Below are 21157 nucleotides of genomic sequence, written 5' to 3'. Positions count from 1 at the left end.
AAAAAGGGAATGAGAGGAGGGAGAAGCTAAAATAATGACGATAAGAAACGAGATAATCAGAAAATATTACATAGAATGAGGGAGTAAAGGAAGAATAATAATAAGGAAACGCATCTGGTGAAATGGAGGAGGAAGAAAAACGAGGGAGGAGGAGAAAAAAATAAATATAAGAAAAGAACAAAAAGCTACAGCCACGTGTTATCAGACAGCTGTGAGCTATATATATACACTCATATATTAACCCTCTCACCACTTGGCACGCACTTGCCATTTTATTCTAGCTACCGCCAGGCCATTTTATTCTAGCTACCGCCAGGCCATTTTATTCTAGCTACCGCCAGGCCATTTTATTCTAGCTACCGCCAGACGATTTTTTACAGCTTAGGGTAACCTCCCGCTGTGAAAGGGTTAAGGAGGGGGCTAGAAAAGGTGTCCTAAACATAGCCTGACTAAAAACCCAACCTGAATGGGCAACTGCACACAGTAAGGTCATCGTTATGCGGTCGAAAACACAACCCAAATCACAGATCCAAACAAAAACAAACTACACAACCTCTTATGGTCGCTGCATGGAATGTCAGAACCCTACTGGATACTGGCACAAATGAGCGTCCTGAATGAAGAACCGCCCTTGTGGCAAAAGAGGTGGCTAGGCATAACATCGACATAGCAGCCATTAGTGAGTTCCGGCTCCCAGACGAGGGTCAACTCACAGAATGGGGGTGTAGATATACCTTCTTCTGGTAGGGTAAGCCTGTTGCGGAGAGAAACCTCATTTATGGAGTTGGCTTTGCCATCCGCCAACGCATCCTACACAGGCTAACTGTAATACCTATTGGGATCAGCTAGCTCCTTATGACGCTCCGAGACCCACTGAATCACTCACGACATGCCTTCTTCATCCGTGCATACACCCCAACACTGGATGCAGAGGATGACGTCAAGGAGGCCTTTTACGCCGACCTCGACAGAGTGCTAACCTCTATCCCCAGAGAAGATAAGGTTGTGCTCCTTGGTGACTTCAGTGCCAGAGTAGGCAGAGATGCTGGCATTTGGCAGGGAATCATTGGGAGAAATGGACTAGGCAAGTGTAATCCCAACGGCCTACTCCTCCTCAGCAAGTGTGCTGCACACAATCTCACTATCACCAATACCTTATTTAGGCAGTGTTACGAGTGTCCGCCATAAGTTTCTGTTTTGGGTATGAAATACGTTGGTTCGGATGGTGTGTGGTTGGCTCGCGCAGTTTCGCTCATTACTCGCCCACACTGACTGAGTCATCATTTAAGTATTAAATTTGTTTATTACATTGTGTATTTATTGCATTATGTTTAATTGTATTTTGTTGGATTGTATTAAGATTTTATATAGGTTAGATAAGTGGAATTAATGTTAGTAGGGTAATTTATATAAAGCTTACGTTTTGACCAATCAGGATATGATACGTCAGTATTTGGCAGTAGAGAGGTGACGTCTGTGACCGGCTGGTAGTCGGTAGTCAGTCTAGGCACAGCTGTCTTAAGTTAAGTAGTATACTCTCTCTCTCTGGTGTCTTGGGAGTTGCCATTTGACTATTGAGATTTGTTTTGCTTGATATTGATTTTGTGTGATCTTGTTGGACCTTCAGTCCTTACTCAGCCACTTTCAAACATCTTATCGTATTATGATTGTTATTTATTTAACTTTATGTACATATGTGGTAGTGGGAATCAGTTAATAAAGGTTCATATTTTTATTGACTTGTTTAGGTCTTGACCTATTAACTTGACCTTGATGGGAGAACTTGGGATTAAGAATAAATATTAAATACTGATATGTTTGAAAGACTTAGGTGAATTGTGTTTGTGTAATGATCTACCCTAGGGTTGTAACAGCAGGCCGACAAGATCAAGGGTTCGTGGCAACACCCACGATCTAAACACTGGCATCTTATTGACTACATCATTGCCAGAGAAATAGATCGCTCAGATGTACTCATTACCCGTGCCATGCGTGGCTCAGACCACTGTGACACTGATCTTCGGCTCGTCAGAGCTAAGATCTCACTTCACGTTGCCCCTAAACGGCAAAGGCAGGAAGCCTCCAGAAGAGGTTTGATCATTAAGCGTTTGGAGGATCAAGTGGTTGCACATGCTTTCAGAGAGCAGCTCAAACTTGGGTTGATAAACAACCCGACAACAAACAATCCAAATCCCAGTGTCGAAAGAAATATTCTCGACACTGTCATGATAAAAACCTGCAGAGACCCTCGGCCAGATCGAAAGAATACACCAGGACTGGTTTGATGAAAATGACCCGACAATCAATGTACTCGTCGATGATAAACGTGCTGCTTTAACTGACTGGACGAACAACCGTCAGTCTCGGACCATAGCTGATACCTTCCGCAAGAAGAAAGCGGCGGCCCAGCGGGAATTTCGCAATCTGAAGAACGATTGGATAAATAAAACATGTGAAACACAAAACAATTGCAGATAAAGCACCTGATGGGCGAATTTTTCAATTCCACAAAAACATTTCATGGGCTAATCACTCGTGGCTCAGCCACCCTCCGCTCATCTGACGGTAACTCCATAATTAAAGATTATGAAGGCCTCCTTCAGCGCTGGAAAGAGCACCACCACCATTCACTGCTCTACCGAAACACCGATGTGGATGTCCTGACTACCCAGCAGGTCCATCAGCATCCAGAGCAGACCCCCCTCAGCTATCCTCCATCCCTGGATGAGGTAGCTACTGCCATCAAACAAATGAAAAAAAAACAAAGCCTCAGGGCCTGACGGAATCCCAGCCGATGTGTATAAAGCAGGAGGACTTCTGCTTACCAGCCGTTTCCACTCTCTTCTGGAGAATATATGGGAAAAGGAAGAAATCCCCAATACTCTTAAATACGCCTCCAACGTCAATATTTATAAGAACAAGGGAGACCGGTCAGACTGTGGCAACTACCGCGGGATCTCGCTGCTGCCCGTAGCTAGCAAGATTATCGCCTGAGTCCTCCTAAACAGACTTCTCCCTGAGGCGGAAAACTTCCTCCCATAATCCCAATGTGGCTTTAGACCATCACTTGGCACCACTGACATGATCTTTGTTGCCCGCCAGATACAGGAAAACTGCAGACAACAGCGTCATGACCTGTAAATGGCTTTCATCGACCTAACCAAGGCCTTCGACTCGGTCAACAGGGAAGCCCTCTGGTGAACCCTCAGCCGTTTTGGCTGCCCACCAAAATTCATCGACATTGTGAGGCAACTCCACGATGGCATGAACGGCAGTGTCCCGCACAACGGCACCCAGTCTGAGTTCTTCTCCAGCTAAACAGGGATTAAACAGAGGTGTGTACTTGCACCAAATCTCTTTTCTATTTTCTTGGCTGCCTTCCTTACTCGTGCCGGCGTCAATTTAGCCTGCGGGGTGGACATCAAGTACCGGATGAGGGTCTTTTTGACATAAGACGACTCCCACTCGAAGCGATGAGTTTCTTTTGTAAGGAGACACCGTCCATTTCCTATAAGATTACCTGAAGGGCCATCATGATATGTAAGAATGTATGTAAATTTGAATTTACAATGTAATGTGTATGGTGTAGCTACAAGGTGTATGTACCTGTTTCTCAACATAAACCGACTCCAGGCAAGAACAAAGGTGTCATCAGCTTCCATTACTAAGCTTCAGTATGCAGACGACCTCACCCTTGTTGCTCACACTGAACGCGACCTACAGGAGTTTCTGAATACCTACGCAGATGCATATGCACACTTCGGCCTTGAGGTGAATGTACGTAAGACTCAGATTTATCTTTCAGCCTGTCCCTGGTTCAGCCACACCTTCACTATCCACCCAGCTTAACGGTACTACCCTCTCTAATATTACCCACTTTCGGTATCTCGGCTCCTACCTGTCCACCACCGCAGACATCGACAAAGAGATTCAGCATCGGATCAGATGTGCATCTCAAGCCTTTGGCAGAATCCGATACCGTCTCTTCAGCTGTAGGGAGCTGAAATTATCTACAGAGTTGAGTTACACGTATATCGAACAGTGGTCCTCCCCACCGTGCTATATGACAGCGAGACATGGGTCACATACAGGAAGCACATCAAGGCACTTGAAATTTTTCTCCAACGTAGTCTACGTTTCATCCTCTGAGTTCACTGGGAATACAAGAGAATGCCAGTATTCTTGCTGACACCAACTGCAGAAGCATCGAGGCTACCATTATTCATGAACAACTACGCTGGACTGGCCATGTTACCCGCATGGACGACAGTAGACTGTCAACGCAGCTACTTTACAGTCACCTAACGAATAGTAAACGTAACGCTGGCAGGCAACTGAAAAGGTATAAGGATAGTCTTAAGACAAAGCTGAAACGTGCCAAATCGACCCCTTCACCTGGTAGTCGACTATTCCACACCGTAATGCTTGGAGGATCACCACACAAAAAAATGTCAATACTTTCGAGTTAGCTCGACGGCATAACAAGACAGACAAGCGCCAACGCCGGAAAGATGCTGCCGCCTCCCTTCCCGCAGTAGATGTAGCCCCCATATGTGCAACATCTGTGATCGACTCTTCCGGTCCCGTATCGGCCTCTTTAGTCACCTCAGAAATCACCAACCTAGGTGACATCCTTAATAACTCATATCATTGTATCATAGCTGGATGATCGTCATACTCGATTCCGAGTGACAGCAAAGTAGTAATAGTAGTATTGTCTGGGACTTCATTTCTCTTGTTATTATTATTTTCAGATCTAATTTGGTGTTTAGAGGAAGGTTATTAGTTTTATCTGAGGTTAGGGGAGTGAGAGAGACAGTCCCCCGAGGTGCATACAGTCATTTCAGTCTAATAAACTGTAAGGCTCTACTTCCCTGACTCACATTGTGTACCTGATATGTACCAAGCAATGTCTCTCCATGATGTCTCTCTTCCAAGCAATGTCTCTCCCCAGGTCAATGTTTCTCCCAGGCAGTATCTCTCTCAGCCGGTGTCTCTCCCAGGCAGCGAGACCCACACTGTCGCTATTATTCAGTCGCCATAACTTCGATTTAAAAAACTTGTGTGAAGTTTATACAGTGTGAGTTACTACAGTTGTTGGCGTATTCATCATAACAGCGACACTCCCTCTCCTGTTGATATAAGGGACATGTGTTTACCGCTGAATCTGTCTGTGTGTATTTGTGATTTAAAACAGTTTATTTAGGCACGCTGTGAATCCTATTTTGCTTAGAGTACTCACTCATGCACTTTCAAACACATGCAGACACACATCCATCGTGCACGCAACTTGCTCACACAAATCCATCCATCTATCCATCCATCGTACACGCAACTAGCTCACACACATGCATCCATCCATCGTGCAAGCAAATAGCTCACTTACATACATGCATCCATCCATCCATCCATCAATCATGTTCGCTCACATACATGTATATATCCATCCATCGTGCACGCAACTAGCTCACAAACATGCATCCATCCATCCATCGTGCACCCAACTTACTCATTCACAGATGTTATTTTTTTCGCCGTGATTTGAATGTGACGCTTCGAGATAGCACTTCCATCACCCCCAAATGGCCACTAAATCTAAACTAGCCATTTATCTAGACGAAATGGGCCAAGTTGAACATTTACAGAGAGACATCAGTCATTACCTGGCCGTATGGAAAAAAGTTTAAACCGTATAAGAACTTTAGACATGAAAATTTAATTAAATTGGTAATGAAAGTTTTAATTAAGTGAGGTGATGGGAATTAAACCTTAGAAGGAATTAGAAAAGAACTTAGTCTAACCTAACCTAATGTTACGAGTGTCGGAATAAGAACTAATGAATAGATTACTGGTCGGCACATGAGCTTGGAATGATTCGTTGTGTGGACACTGAAGCATAAAAAGTAATGCATTGATTTATTTGAGGTAGTTTGATAGCAGTTAAAATTTAGATATTATATGTTATACTTGAATATAGTAACATTAGTTTCGATGTGTTTAGTGAAACAAAGTAATGTTTATTGTATTAGTCTCGAACACTAATGAATGAGTGAGTGTTTGTTAGTTATTTACGGATTCGCAACTTGAACGTCTTTTGTCTATGACATCATTTCCGCCCACCTCTGGTCGCTTAGTTTTACCTCTCAGAGTCGGGTGACAGTACTACTGATTTTAGTATTGGGCTGGCAGTCTTAAGATTAGTATCTCCTCTCCTATTGTATATTTCTTGTGGTATAACGTGTAAACCTTGCTCGACTTTTAACAACACCAAGTATTATATAGTGATTTATATGTAAGATTGTGGATAGTCATATTTCAGAATTCCACGGTAAAATAACTTACCTGTATATGAGTTAGGTGTGTTGGATAACCTCGTTGTCCACGGTAGTTTAAGTGTTGAGTCATTACTTTTATCATTATTATTTTGTCACTCGGTTGAGTCACTTGTTTGATCAGGTTTAGTTTGTCTTTGTTTTATTTTTGTACATAACTGATATATTTATTTTTTGTTTGTTAATATATGTAATTAAATTTACTTCATGAGTTTCAATACACCCCATAGTAATGAGGTGATCATTTTGGTGGGCTCTATATCTTGGACCTTCGATGCAAAGAAAACCATTATGCTAGACTTAACTCAACTTTAAGAATAAAACAAAGTTGAATTTCAATTGCCTTGTTACAACCTAAGAGGCCAAGGTCGTAACACTAACCTAACCTATATATGGGATCAAATTACTCAATATATCTTGATATATATGAACTAAAATCATAGCTGTAGTGAAATAATAAACCTTTGCTATCACAAAACACTAAAGCTAAATATTTATATATAGCTGTGGATTTATTTATTAACTTTATTTTCCTTATTTAATATTCTTTCCTATTCCTATGGGGTTTTTTTCACACTTTTATTTACCTCTGTGGTTAGCTGTACAATAGTTAGAGGAACGTAAATGTCCCCAATGAATTTCAGGTTAAGGTGAACTCTTATTGTTTTACCTGGTAGAGTACAGTATAATTATTCTTACCTGACCTTCTTGAAATGGCTAGAGGTCTTTGTTTTACCAGTGGAACTTATTTTATTCTATGGTTTATCTATACAATTAATATTTTTTTAGTTCTTCTTATGTTAGGATTTTGGTCTCTCTCTCTCTCTCTCTCTCTCTCTCTCTCTCTCTCTCCACTCAACGATGTAAATCTTCAGGAAAAATAAGAACTCTTGTGAATTAATACATTTTTTGTTGAAGGTCGGGGAGACTTCCTGCACTTACCTGTAAATGAGATCCCTAATTATATTTAGTTGAATTTCACTCGTAACTTAGGTGTGTGTGTGTGTGTGTGTGTGTGTGTGTGTAAAGATAAAAGAAACCAGAAATTAGTCTGACTAGCAATAATAATAATAATAATAATAATAATAATAATAATAATAATAATAATAATAATAATAATAATAATAATTCTCAGGTAACGTAACTATTACCAAAATAGCGAAAAGCTCTTTGCAGCGTGATGAGTATAATAATTAATTCAAGTAAAATTTTCCATAAAGGGCCACACCTAATTACATATAATTGCCACACGCCGCCAGCCGGAACATACAGCACAAAAAGTTATATAATCCCATAACATAAAAATATTTACCAGATGCTGCAGTAAAGGTTAATGTCCGGAAAGTTAATCTAACGTGAAATGGACAATTGTTCTTAGTGTGTCTCTCGTGTTCATAACTGTACTGACACACTGTTCAGCGTTTGAGGTTTTTGCTTTTGACGTTTGTTGAATTTATTTTAACATTTTAACGTTTAAGAAAGTGGTTTATTTTATGTAGTTCTTGGTTTACTTATATACATTCTATCTTTAATTTACGTTCGATAATTATTTGTTTAATAATTTCTTACTTTTTATGATAGAGGGTGCCACTATATACATTACAGCAGGGGTTCTTAACCTGGGGTCCATGGATGGGCTTCAGGGGGTCCGTGAAGGTCAGATAAAAATTTAACATTTATATTCACTATACTTTGTGTATGTCATACACTGTATGAGGCAATGAATTTTCAATAAAATAGAGTATATTCATTGCATGCAAAGTTGTGTTTATGTGCTTATGTGCATTTTTCTAGGGAGGGGGTCCATAGCTTTCACCAGATTCTCAAAGGGGTCCGTGACTCAAAAAAGGTCAAGAACCACTGCATTACAGGAAGGTTTATACGGAAATGTATTATATCGTTTTTTTATCTAATATTATTTTTATATAATTACATAATTGTGGCAAGTAATTAAACATAAAATTAATATTTTGAATGTGTTTTATATAGAGTTGTGCACTTAAAACTTTATTAAAAGTGAGGATGTTAAGGCTTTGTGAGATGAAAACTCTTAATACTTTCGTAATTATGAAAGTTTATTTAATAGAAAATGTGGTACAACAGCGACCATACTACTACCTGTTATTACCTGTTTTATTCCATGTTACCTGTTAATGTATATATATATATATATATATATATATATATATATATATATATATATATATATATATATATATATATATATATATATATATATATATATATATATATATATATATATATGCAGTTCAGAGATATTTCCAGCGTCGATAATATATTAGAGATGATCTTATTTGAAACTTTTAATATACGGGCATGAAACTTTGAAATTGTATCGAGGAATTTCTCAAGGTTGTAGAGTCATTAAGGAGAGAGAAAAGGCTGTGTGAAGCGACTTTATTATGACCGTCTTACATCAATCTATTTACCTTAACGTCTTATGAGGAACTTTCTGAAGACTCTTCAAGTATTTCTAAGTCATTCATACTTCACTGTAGAAAAGTAATTGTATATTTTCTCCTTTAGAAAGTCAGTTAATTTTGTTTTTCTTCAGTCACATGTTTTTTCCGACAGACTGGAGTCGTTTATGTAAGTGTTGTTGTAACTAAGAACTCTACTTATGTTGTTTATATTTATACATTATGTTAACAGTAATATAAAGAAGGAAATTTTGATAGTTTGTTGAATATTTATCGTTGAGTTTTAGTTCATTTAACATCCCAGAATCTATACACCAAATATCATCACTCACTCCCTGACTATTTCACTCACGGCCTGCCAGTCACACAGACTTGATTGAATAAAAATTTGATTAGTTTTTGTTACTAAAATATATAACTAGGGGGAAATTCTCCATTACATATCCCATGTGAATTAAATTTTGTTAACATAGAATATGAAGGTACGTCTTGTGGGTTAGTTCAGAGGGAGTTAAGTCTTTGTAAGGTCAATTAATTGGAAGTGAACCTTTATCAATTATCTCTCACGGGGATAAATTTTTGTTAGTTATGTAGATATTATTATTTTGTGAGTTAATTTCCGCGGAGATAATATAAACAACAGGTGGGAAATATTTCACACCTAAATCAACCGAGACAAATGTATATACGAAGATAAATAAATAGGTGTTTATGCTCTTTTTCACTCCCTCAATTTATCTGTTTCTTTTCATTTTTCCTCCTTCTCTCCTCTAGATATTTCCCTTATCTGCATACCTTTTCTCTCCTTTTCATCCATCTTTATTTATATCCTAAGTCAATTTTCCACTGTTTTTTATCTCTCGTTTCTATATTTTTCCTGTTGTTGCCTGTCTCACTTCATCGACCTTGAACGGAAACAGCTGAGCTTATAACTATAGACGGAGACTAGTACACGTGAAGGTATTATACAGGAGACAGGTGACAGGGCTAAGACAGAGAGACAAAACATTCATCAGACTGTAAAAAGGAAGAGAAATGTTACTGTTTTTTGTTTTTTTTTGGTGTAGAAGTGAATGAAGATGTCTAGGGAGGCTCAGCAGGTGACAGTCCATTAGCCTACCTAGGGGGGGGGTGGGGGTGGGGTGGAGGGAGAGGAACAAGATTTAATCCTTAGTCTTGTAGGAAATTGATTGGTTAGATTTCCCTTTGGTTAAGGTTTTTTGGTTTTGTTTTGTTTTTTTCTAATGAGGTAAATACATAATTAAATTAAAACTAAATATTCATGGACTTTCTGACTGTATTTATATTTATGTAAATTCCATGTAAGTTAATTGCTGCTTTCGAGGCCCACAATATTGATATCATGTGAGGTTGTTAGGTTAGGTTAGGTTAGGTTAGGATAGGATAGGTTAGGTTTGGTTAGGTTAGATTAGGTTAAGTTAGCAATACAGGGAGGAGAAGAATTCTATCTTATATAATATGACTGTGATGACGTTGAGATAATTCTAAACACAAAACTGCCACCGACACAGATTCTTAAAATCATCCACTCCACAAAAAAAAATAATCAGGTGAAATTTCTCCATCTCGTTTAATTAACCACCAATGTTATTTTATCCTCTTTTATTCCACTCTCTTTTCTCTTTCTTTTCTTCCTCTTTCTCTCTCACCGTGACAAAAACACCATTAACAAAACGAGCAGCTGTCAGGAGCAGTGATTACCTGACGGCGGCTGTGTTGACCTCGTGTACGTCCCAGAGCCAAATGTGACAGCGAATATCAGCATCATTACCGACCTCAGCCTCAGCGTCAGACAGGAGAGTCAATATCAGTGTCAGTCTCAGTGTCATACAGGAGAGTTAATTTCAGTGTCAGTCAGTATCAGTTTCAGTGTCAGACAAGATAGCCAGTATCAACATCAGTGTCAACGACGTCATTTAAGACACAAACTTGTACAGGTGCAAATGATTACCTGTTCACCTGGACGCTTATCACTGGATTTAAGACAATTGTCATTCATGTTTTGCAGACTTAGCAGAGAAGGTTTTCAGAGGTGTGCTAGTTCATGTGTCTCTCTTGCAGACACACACACACACGAATATGTTACGGAGACGAGCTTATGAATCAAGTTTAACCTATGTTGAAAATTTATATTAAAGAGAGATTTTATCAGCTCCTACAATATTAAAATTGTTTAATAAAAGTATGTATATGAACGTAAGCTAAATATTTATATTACGTTCACAACCCAACGATATTAATATTAAACTGTACACGTATATAAAATAATTAGATAGAAAATATATAATAAAAATAACTTAATATGATGTTTTACGAATGATACAAATTTTATTTATTCACTTATATATAAAATATCGTTGATTTCATAGATTTAATTTTTTATGATGACCTAACCTAACCTAACCTAACCACTAACTCCTTCTGAGACGTTGTATGTTATGTTTTTCTTTAGTTAAGTTGTCACAGTCAGCCATCTTAGTGCTTCATGATGTCACTTCAAAGGAGAAAAGCGTATCGTCAATTTGGTCACGTTAGAGCCATTCCAGGTAGGCATTTGGACACTCTCTAAGCTCCTCCCCTTTGACCTGGAGTGGCGTGATGACCTCATTGGATCAAGTTAATGAAAGGAAACGACCAATCAGGAGTCTTACCTTGTGCGTTGACCTCTATCATTTCCCTCAGAGAATATATATTTATTTTAACTTGTATCTTTATTAAGTAAGACATTTCTAGGTTTGGAGTTAAGAGTTCCTTATCTAAACATACACAGGGAATACTTTTATATCAATATCTATAACCTGTTTAAAATACAAGACAGTTTTAGTCTACACAGCTGATAGCAAATTTATTTCAATCAAATGAAAGGACAGCGTATTTATTATTTCTCACTCTTGATTTCCTTTGTTTTTTTGTTTTTTTTTTCATTTCTGTATTTTTAGTGTTAATTATGATGCAGTTTGTTTCGTTTTGTGCTTATTTTTCGTCCCCCAACAAATTTAAGTAGCTTTGGTGAGTCAATTCTTAACTTCAACTCGTAAAGATGTGTTCACTTGCATCCTCTGTCTCACTTGACAAGATTAAACTTAACGAAAGAATCAGTTCATTTTTTCCTCTCTCTCTTTCTGGCATATTACCCGATAACATTGACCGTGATCAGAAAATCTAATTTGCAAAAAAAAAAAATAAGTTCGGGATGCAAAATGTTGGAACACTGGCGACGGAACGCAAAACGAGAGGAAATCAGGTCGTAAAATTCGTGCAGGAACAAGGAATACTTTATGAAATATTAGTTAAGGACGGGGTAATGTGACTTGTCTTTCTGTTTAAATTTTCATTCGTGAAATAAATACAAATATGATATTATATTGAAACTTATAACAATATCAAACGAGCAACTTTTATTACCACTTGACTGTTAAAATAATTGATTTTATAGACATATTAATTTAATTAAGTAAAGAAAGTTTACAATTTGTGACTCTTACTTTTTCTCGCTACCTGTAAACACCAAAATGCGTGCTGACGTCATCGACCAAAACAAAGACATTTTTTTCCAAGTAATGCCTAGAGGGGAGATAAAACCTGGTGAAATAAACTCATAGAAAATGTCAGGAAAAAAATAACAACTCCCCCTTGTATTGCCTCCCCTATCAGTGACCTAATTTCATATGTCCTATTTTTTTTTACTGTTGGAAATGGCAGAGTTATGTTAGTTAAGTTCATGGTTGGGTTAGGTTAGGTTAGATTGGCTTGGGTTGGGTTGGGTTGGGTTAATATTAATTCTTCTCTTTCTTCCTCCTCTTTGTCTCTCTCAGCCTGTCCCAATTATCTCTATCTCTTATTATTCATCTTTCCCTCTTCCTCAATCTTTCTTAATCCTCCCCTCTTTCACCACCCATTCCCCCCTTCCCATCCCTCCTCCACCCACCCTAACCCCACATTCCACCACCATAATAAAAATAACTACGAGACTAACAAAGTTGACCAGAGTTTGAGGTGTAACTTTTACCTGAACATGGAAAACTGTCCTAGCTCACAACACCAACACAGAGATGAAAGAAAAATATAGGGAGAGAGAGAGAGAGAGGGGGGGGGGAGTGTGTGTGTGTGTGTGTGTGTGTGTGTGTGTGTGTGTGTCGATGGAAGTCTTAGAGGAGATAAGAGGCATCAAGTGACCACATGCTTCTCACATGTCATCACACTAGCCTTAGGAGTAAGATAATATAAATTACAACAACACTATTCTTACACCAAACCTTATTTACTGTACTGTCCCCCCACCAAAATATAGATAGAAAGTATAAAAGTATAGGAATTATTTTCTTTTATCGTGTATTTTTATAGTTTAATCCATTTTAATTAAGTGAGATATTAAAGATAAGATTTAGATGATTTACGTTATATTAGTTTATTCAATACACCAAAATATCATAGTTACTCTCCTCATTCGTTTCCCTTATGACAAATGATCAAATACCTTCATAAAATACCCAAGTCAACTCACTATATCACATTTTCCCATCAACACTACTATCCACCACACCAATTTATACCCCTGTGTTTCTGACTGTATGACCCATAGTTAAATCATTCTCTAGTCCACTGTTGATGATTGTGTGTAATTCAATGCCAGTTACGTGAGACCCCAAGCCAATCCACACACAACTATTATCGTAGTTTACCGCTGTTTGTTATCGTTACCACGTAAAGTCATCAGTGCGTTATTGGGGCTTTTTTTTTTTTGATTCGTTGGTTTGTGAAAAATTGTAAAGTTTGGTGATGTTTAGTCATGTTTTGGTGGTGTTGGTTTATAGGGAGGTGCATAGACACACAGACAGATAGAACGAGAGAGAGAGAGAGAGAGAGAGAGAGAGAGAGAGAGAGAGAGAGAGAGAGAGAGGCAGAAAACTATGAATTTATGAAGATACGACATGAAGCCTGCATGGTCTCACAAATGGACTACAAAGGTAAATAAAATAAACATAAAAGATAAGAAAAACACATCCAGTGGCATAAAATGTTTCACCCAAGGGTATAAACAACGCGGAAAAACTCACTATTTCTTTACCATACTAAAAACTTTACTTGAATGTCAACAAAGAGAAGATTAGTGAGTGTGTCAGAGGCTTTTGTTTGTTTATTTATGAAGCGGTGACCGGGGCGACGTTGACAGGTTATAAACATGGTTGTGATCCTCCAGACACTGATCCCTGTGCCTAGTTCTTCATCATGGCGGACAGGTGTGTTAAATAATCTACAGGTTAATTTAGTTTACCTGTATCCCGGACACGATGTGGTACCTGGAGAGTTATATCAACGGAGGGTTATTATAACATGGGCTTAGTGACTGGAGTGTTGTCGTAACTTTAAGGTCTTTGGTTCGATTCCACCCCCCCCCCCAGGAGAAAATATTAATTAGCTACCTGAGCTGTTTTACTTATAGGTATGACCCATCAACTTGTTAACCTAAATTATACTTTAAATATCTATAACATTTCAGGAGGTGGAGTTATCACTTTGTAGTTTTTTATCTGTTAAAATGATACAATATGTCAAGGGTATGTTAAGATGTCCGTCTGTGAGTCAAGTCAGAGTCACAGAAGACGACCTCACGATCCCTGACATATATATAAGACTTACTTTTTACTCTGATATCCTACGGCATTTCTGTATTCATATGAGATATTTTTTCTTCTATAATTTCATCTCTATTGTTATATATTTAAGGAATGGAAGTATTACAAGAATATTTCCTGGTATTAAGGATATTTGTGAATACTTCAGCTCATTAAAAACTATTAAATCTACCCTATTGACAATATTAATTAGTGGAAAACAAATTTTATCTGTTGACGTTCAGGGCTAATTATCTTGGTCAGGTGTGTTGAAATATATATTTTTTTTACTTCATCAGAATTATAATTAGATGAATAAATATACAGCTACACAGCAGTCGTACACACACACACACACACACGCCAACAAACTTCTGAAAATCCAAACGCTCCACGACCCCAATTGACCTCCCAATCAAAATATACAAGGAGTTTGCAGTCGAACTTGCATCCCTCAGACAAAGCAAATGCCCTAATGAATGGAAAACCGCATTTGTCACCCCCATCCCCAAGGTCACCACCCCACAGTCCCCTAACGACCTCAGGCCAGTTGCCATTACCCCCATACCCAATCTACTCTGTGAGGACTTTGTTTTTGAGTGGGCATTTGCCAAAATCTATCAGTCAATTGATCCACAGCAATTTGGCAATATGAGGACCTCCTCTACATCACACTGCTTAGTGAGCTTTCTGGATTTTCTGCAAAAAAACCTGCAGAAACGTAAGACATCACTGGCCGTTGCCCTTGTTGACTTCAGGAAGGCTTTTGACCTTGTTGACCACTGCACTGTTATCAACAAGGCCATTGCACTAGGGCTGCCCACCAACCTGGTCTCATGACTCACTGATTTCTTGAGTGGACGTCGCCAGGCAGTGAGGTATCAGGGTTCGGTCTCCACATTCCAACACCTCACCTGCGGTGTTCCCCAGGGGACCAAGATGGGACCACTGTGCTTCCTCATCCTGATCAACGATGCTCTATCGGACACTCCTCACAGGTGGAATTACGTGGATGACTGCACTGTGGGGGTTTCAGTGGACAACACCGAACCAGACTACTCATGGCTACAAGGCACCCTGGACAGGCTACAGGCATGGACTACGGAGAACAAGGTCACCATCAACCACACCAAAACCGTACTCATGCACATCAATACCGCTACCACTTCAATGCAAGCCCCAGCAGTCACAGTGGGTGCCCATCCTCTCCAGCTGGTGCAGTCTGCCAAACTCCTGGGTGTAACTATAGACAACAAACTGGACTGGAAGGCCCATGTAAATAACACAGTCAAGGCAGCCTCGTACCGTCTCTACATGCTACGACGACTTAGGTCACTTGGGACACCCACGCCAGAGCTGAGGCCTATCTACAACGCCTTTATTCTCCCCAAACTAACGTATGCGTCACCAGCCTGGTCGTCTTCTCTCCACTCCACCCAACAACGTCGGCTAGAGAAGGTACAGAAAAGGGCCTGCAGGATCATGCTCGGCACAGAATACTCCGGCTACATCAACGCTCTCTCCACCCTGGAAATGTTATCCCTCAGTGACCTCCACCACCAAGCACTGGAAAGGTTTGGCAGCCAACTAATGCACCACCCTCGTTATCGCCACCTCCTGCCACCGGCAGCCCCCCACCCACCTCGTGCAGTCCGCCATTACAACAAAATTCAGCCCATAAGAGCCCTCACCGATACCTATAAGAATAGCACCATCCCAACTATTGTTAAAATAATAAACAACTGATTTATGTACTGTGCAGACCTGTAAATGTATTCAACGCATATTATATCATTATGTCTAGATCAAATGTAAGTCTGTATATTTTCAGCCACCGGCTGCAACTCTAATAATATACCGTTTATTATTATTATTATTATTATTATTATTATTATTATTATTACACACACACTAATCAAAAGTAGAGGCGATAATAAAAAAAAATAACACAAATATCAATAACATTCTTGTTTAAAAAAAAATTTCATATTATTTTGTCGTCCGTTATCTCCCACAAGATACTGACACAAACAGACAATACTGAGGGAATTTATGACGAGAGTGTTGAGTTGCCAAGGGAGAGAGGTAGAGAGGAGGAGGAAAGCGCGGGAGAGTTTGTTTATGTAGGGAAGGAGTGTTGTTGGTGCTGTTGTTGGTGGTGGTGGTGGTGATGGTGAGGGTGGTGATGATCTTGGTGGTGTTGGTGATGATGGTGGTAGTGATGGGTGTAATTCATAGTAGTGGTTGATGGAAAGTACAAGTTGAATAGGAATATCAGCCGACTTGATGTGTTGTGTACCACTGTCTTGCCCTTCCCTCTGTCTTTATGTTTATTGTGATGCCTTAGAGCAGTTAGACAATCATACAAACAGATCCACAGATCCGTCTACAATACAGTCAATCAAATTTGAATCAGTATTTGTAACAGTTAATTTGACAGTCAGACCTTCCACTCAGTTTTTTTCCCAATAGTCAGACACACCCTCAACCTGGTGCTATAAATCTCACTCTCTGTTCACGTTTGTCTCTGTTAATGGATGAAAAAATGTGCCATACATTGACCAGTTTTATTCCTCTAGAGAATGACTGGTACAAAACATAACACACCTGTACATCTTTGGTTCATAAAACGAACAGGTAATGAGAGGCGGTTCATTATTACCTGAAAAACTTCCATTAATGAATTATTCTTTAAAAAAATAAATAAGAAGCAAGCTATATTGCAATTCAGATAGGCAATTTATTTTTTGAGGGGACAAATTTATGGTCAATTTCAAATAACTCGGGTGTAGTGTGCCAGTGAACATTATTGAATCGGGTAAAAATGAATTGATTGTTGAGCAATAGTTGATACATAAATTCACTGATTGTCTGTGGATAACTCCTATGGTGAAGAATGCCTCCGTAATATCTTCTTTAAGGTTGTATATTCCTCGTACGTTTGTCATTTCTCAGAGAGAGGGAAATGAACCATGGAAATGTAAGGTGGGGAGAGAGATGACGGGAAATAGTGTGTGTAAGTGTTGAAAGAGAGAACAAGGGAGGGAGGGAGGGAGGGCAGATGGGAAAGAGGGAAGGAAATGGATAATTGTAGTCGAAGGGAAGAACAGAAGGAGAACAGGAAATAGAAGAAGGGAGGGAGTATGGAAAGGGGGGAATAAAGGAGAGAAAAATATATAGAGAGAGAGTTAATTAAAAACATATATCCCTTTATTTAAATCATGTAAATTATTCAGTTTAAAATGGCTTGATATCAACACATTAATAAACAGATAAAAAGCAGAGTTGATTTTACTAGACAACAATTTTAACTAACAATATGGTGATGAGACAGACAGACAGATAGACAGACAGACAGACAGACAGAAGAAACACAATTAAACCTATTAGTGGTGGACAGAAAATAAACAAAGTCTATTAGATACATAAAAATAAGTAAACAATAAAAGTTAAACATTAAAACTTCCTCCAAAAAATCAAAACAAGAAATTAAATAATAAAAATAAATAATACATAGAGATCCCAGGACCTGATGGACTGCCAGGTGACACATAATTAGGACGAGTTCACAAGAGTTCGTTCACCTGTTGATTGTTACTGAAATGATGTTAATGAGGAATAATGCATTAACCAATCAGCGTGCTGTAACCTGCTGACCAATCACAACCAAGATGATCCAGACTAATCCGATTAAAAAGAATGCTTAGTAATTTTTTTTAACTACTTAAATAAACACGAACATACATCATAACAATGGACGGAAAATAGACAGAAAATAGACGTACAGCTGTCCATTATGACAGAGTATTATGCTTATTCATCTCACAAACACACTTACTCTTTATTGCTGCACAAGTATAGATACAAATCACCTTATCACATATACAGTATATATTATTATACTTTTACCAAATCACATTCCTGACACGGGAAGATTTTACACATTTTTTCCTCAGGAACATGACACCTTTCTGAAGTAATTCTTTTTTTTTTTTACCTATTGACGATGATAAGAGAGGTACAGTATACAGTATATCCACCCAGGGCGTCTGTCTCCTGAGCCTGGCGTCATATATCAGACAGGGTTTATTTATTTTATTTTATTTTGTATTTTTTTTTACAAGCCGATGGTGATATTGTTATACTATTAATACTAGGAGGGAAAATCAACCCCATATTTTTCAATGAGGAATCGAACGTGGGTCCAATGAACCACTCCGCCATCGTAACCAAATCCTTGGCTTACTATATATATCTGAATTATTAGTTCCGAGGGTCCAAGAATATTTTGGGGGGAAATTCTAGCTGAGGGAGTGCACGTATTCCTGAAATATTGGCTAGGGGAGCAGGCGAAGGGACACACGTTACTGAAATATCTATTCCAAGTGGGAAAGATTTTTGTTTAAATATTACTTCCGAAACTCCAGTTACTGTATTTCCTAACTATTAATTATGTGGGTCCAGATATTAGCTCCTAAACTCCTACTAATCCCGACAGGTGTGGGGCTTACTGCTTTCTCTACTGTTAATTAATATCCAGTTATTCCTTATGTTCCAGGTTTCATTAAGTGCTAGTTAAGGTTCAATACACATGAACATCATCTAAGAGAGACCCAAAGATTCCTCAGACATTAACTTCAGACAGAATATCTTTTATCAAATATTACTTCGCTTTGTGTAGATATTTCTGACAATATTATATCTCATAGGTTCAGGTACTCGTTATATAATAGACCCTGGACTCACCTGTAGCTGAAATATTGGTAGTGAGGGGGAGAGACTCACATGTTTTACCAGTGTATTTTTTGTTTACATATATATTTTTGTTTACATATGATATTGTTTGCATATGCATTTTGTTTACATATGATATTATTTATTTATTATTTCTGTAAGTTGATAAAAGAGTAAGTTTAGCTAAGAAGGTTACCGTGGCTACCCGTCTTACCACCTGACAGCAGCAGCAACAGCCTTCATCACTCTCCACCTCCTCGTATGTTATCCTTATATGTAGGTAAATGACCAAGTAAACAAGCTGCAACCCGAAAAGTATAAACAATTGTAGCGATTTATATTTATTTATTTTTTTAAGTGTGTGTAGTGGGGTTTTTGTGCAAATTCGTGTATGCATGTCTGTGTGTGTGTGTGTGTGTGTGTGTGTGTGTGTGTGTGTGTGTGTGTATTTTTCTTGTGAGTGTATGTGCATAGGGGGGGGGGCTGGGTAGGTAAAGGATTCTATTCTTGCTTTTTGCTAACTAAGCCCCGTTGTCTTACCCCCAGTTAATTATAAAGCCTAAACCTTACAGTTATTAAAGGATTATGGTGAAGTCATCTCTCAGCTGCAAGATTATTTGGGCCAAACAAACAATTGTCCTGAATGTTTTTATATGTTGTGAGACGTCCTTAAGATTAGAGTGAGGAATGGAAGATTACTTATAAACTTGTGACTTAAAAACGATACAAATAAAGAGATTATGTCAAAGATCTCTCTCTCTCTCTCTCTCTCTCTCTCTCTCTCTCTCTCTCTCTCTCACCTGACTACCACACACTCAACCTACACTGGACAGGTTAATATCTCACCCACCTGACTATCACACACTCTACCTACACTGGACAGGTTAATATCTCACTCACCTAACTACCACACACTCAACCTACACTGGACAGGTTAATATCTCACCCACCTGACTATCACACACTCTACCTACACTGGACAGGTTAATATCTCACCCACCTGACTATCACACACTCTACCTACACTGGACAGGTTAATATCTCACCCACCTGACTATCACACACTCACTGTACCCACACTGGACAGGTTACACACCTGCCTATCACACACTCTACCTACACTGGACAGGTTAATATCTCACCCACCTGACTACCACACACTCAACCTGCACTGGACAGGTTAATATCTCACCCACCTAACTATCACACACTACCTACACTGGACAGGTTAATATCTCACCCACCTGCACACTACCTACACTGGACAGGTTAATATCTCACCACCTGACTATCACACACTCTACCTACACTGGACAGGTTAATATCTCACCCACCTGTTAATATCTACCTACACTGGACAGGTTAATATCTCACCCACCTGACAATCACACACTCTACCTACACTGGACAGGTTAATATCTCACCCACCTGACTATCACACACTCTACCTACACTGGACAGGTTAATATCTCACCCACCTGACTATCACACACTCTACCTACACTGGACAGGTTAATATCTCACCCACCTGACTATCACACATTCTACCTACACTGAACAGGTTAATATCTCACCCACCTGACTATCAAACACTCTACCTACACTGGACAGGTTAATATCTCACCCACCTGACTATCACACACTCTACCTACACTGGACAGGTTAATATCTCACCCACCTGACTACCACACACTCTACCTACACTGGACAGGTTAATATCTCACCCACCTGACTATCACACACTCAACCTGCACTGGACAGGTTAATACTGCCACCACTTTTACACGGACACAGAGGCATCTTTTTCCTTGGCACAAAGAGACAATCACAGGTCCATCCCAGCCCGTCATACACAGCCTCCAAACAAACCTATATTGAACCTCACAACTTTACTGCTGTAGTTCTTCCCTGTTTGGTCCAGCCGCCTGTGAATGTTCTCTGTCTGTCTCTCTTAGTCTGTCTCTGTTTCTTTGTTTTCTTCTCTTATTCTTTTTGTCGTTTTCTGTGATTTTGT

General features: G+C 38.9%; 1 protein-coding gene across 1 annotated transcript in view; it reads right to left on the bottom strand.

Moving 5' to 3' along the window:
- The window catches only part of LOC121867853, a 117737-nt gene extending 107175 nt beyond the window's left edge, over positions 1–10562 (bottom strand). The window contains exons 1-2 of the mRNA XM_042367977.1: positions 10496–10562; positions 3344–3520 (exon numbers count right to left, since the gene is read on the bottom strand). Of these exons, the coding sequence (XP_042223911.1) occupies positions 3344–3520; positions 10496–10562 (244 nt within the window). The remainder of the gene's footprint in view (positions 1–3343; positions 3521–10495) is intronic.
- Between the last annotated feature and the right edge of the window lie 10595 nt (positions 10563–21157).

This window comes from Homarus americanus, unplaced genomic scaffold (genome assembly GCF_018991925.1).
Source record: "Homarus americanus isolate GMGI-L3 unplaced genomic scaffold, GMGI_Hamer_2.0 scaffold37032, whole genome shotgun sequence".
NCBI classification, from domain to species: domain Eukaryota; kingdom Metazoa; phylum Arthropoda; class Malacostraca; order Decapoda; family Nephropidae; genus Homarus; species Homarus americanus.
Note: the sequence above shows the minus strand (reverse complement) of the source record. Positions and strands in the feature narration are given on the sequence as shown.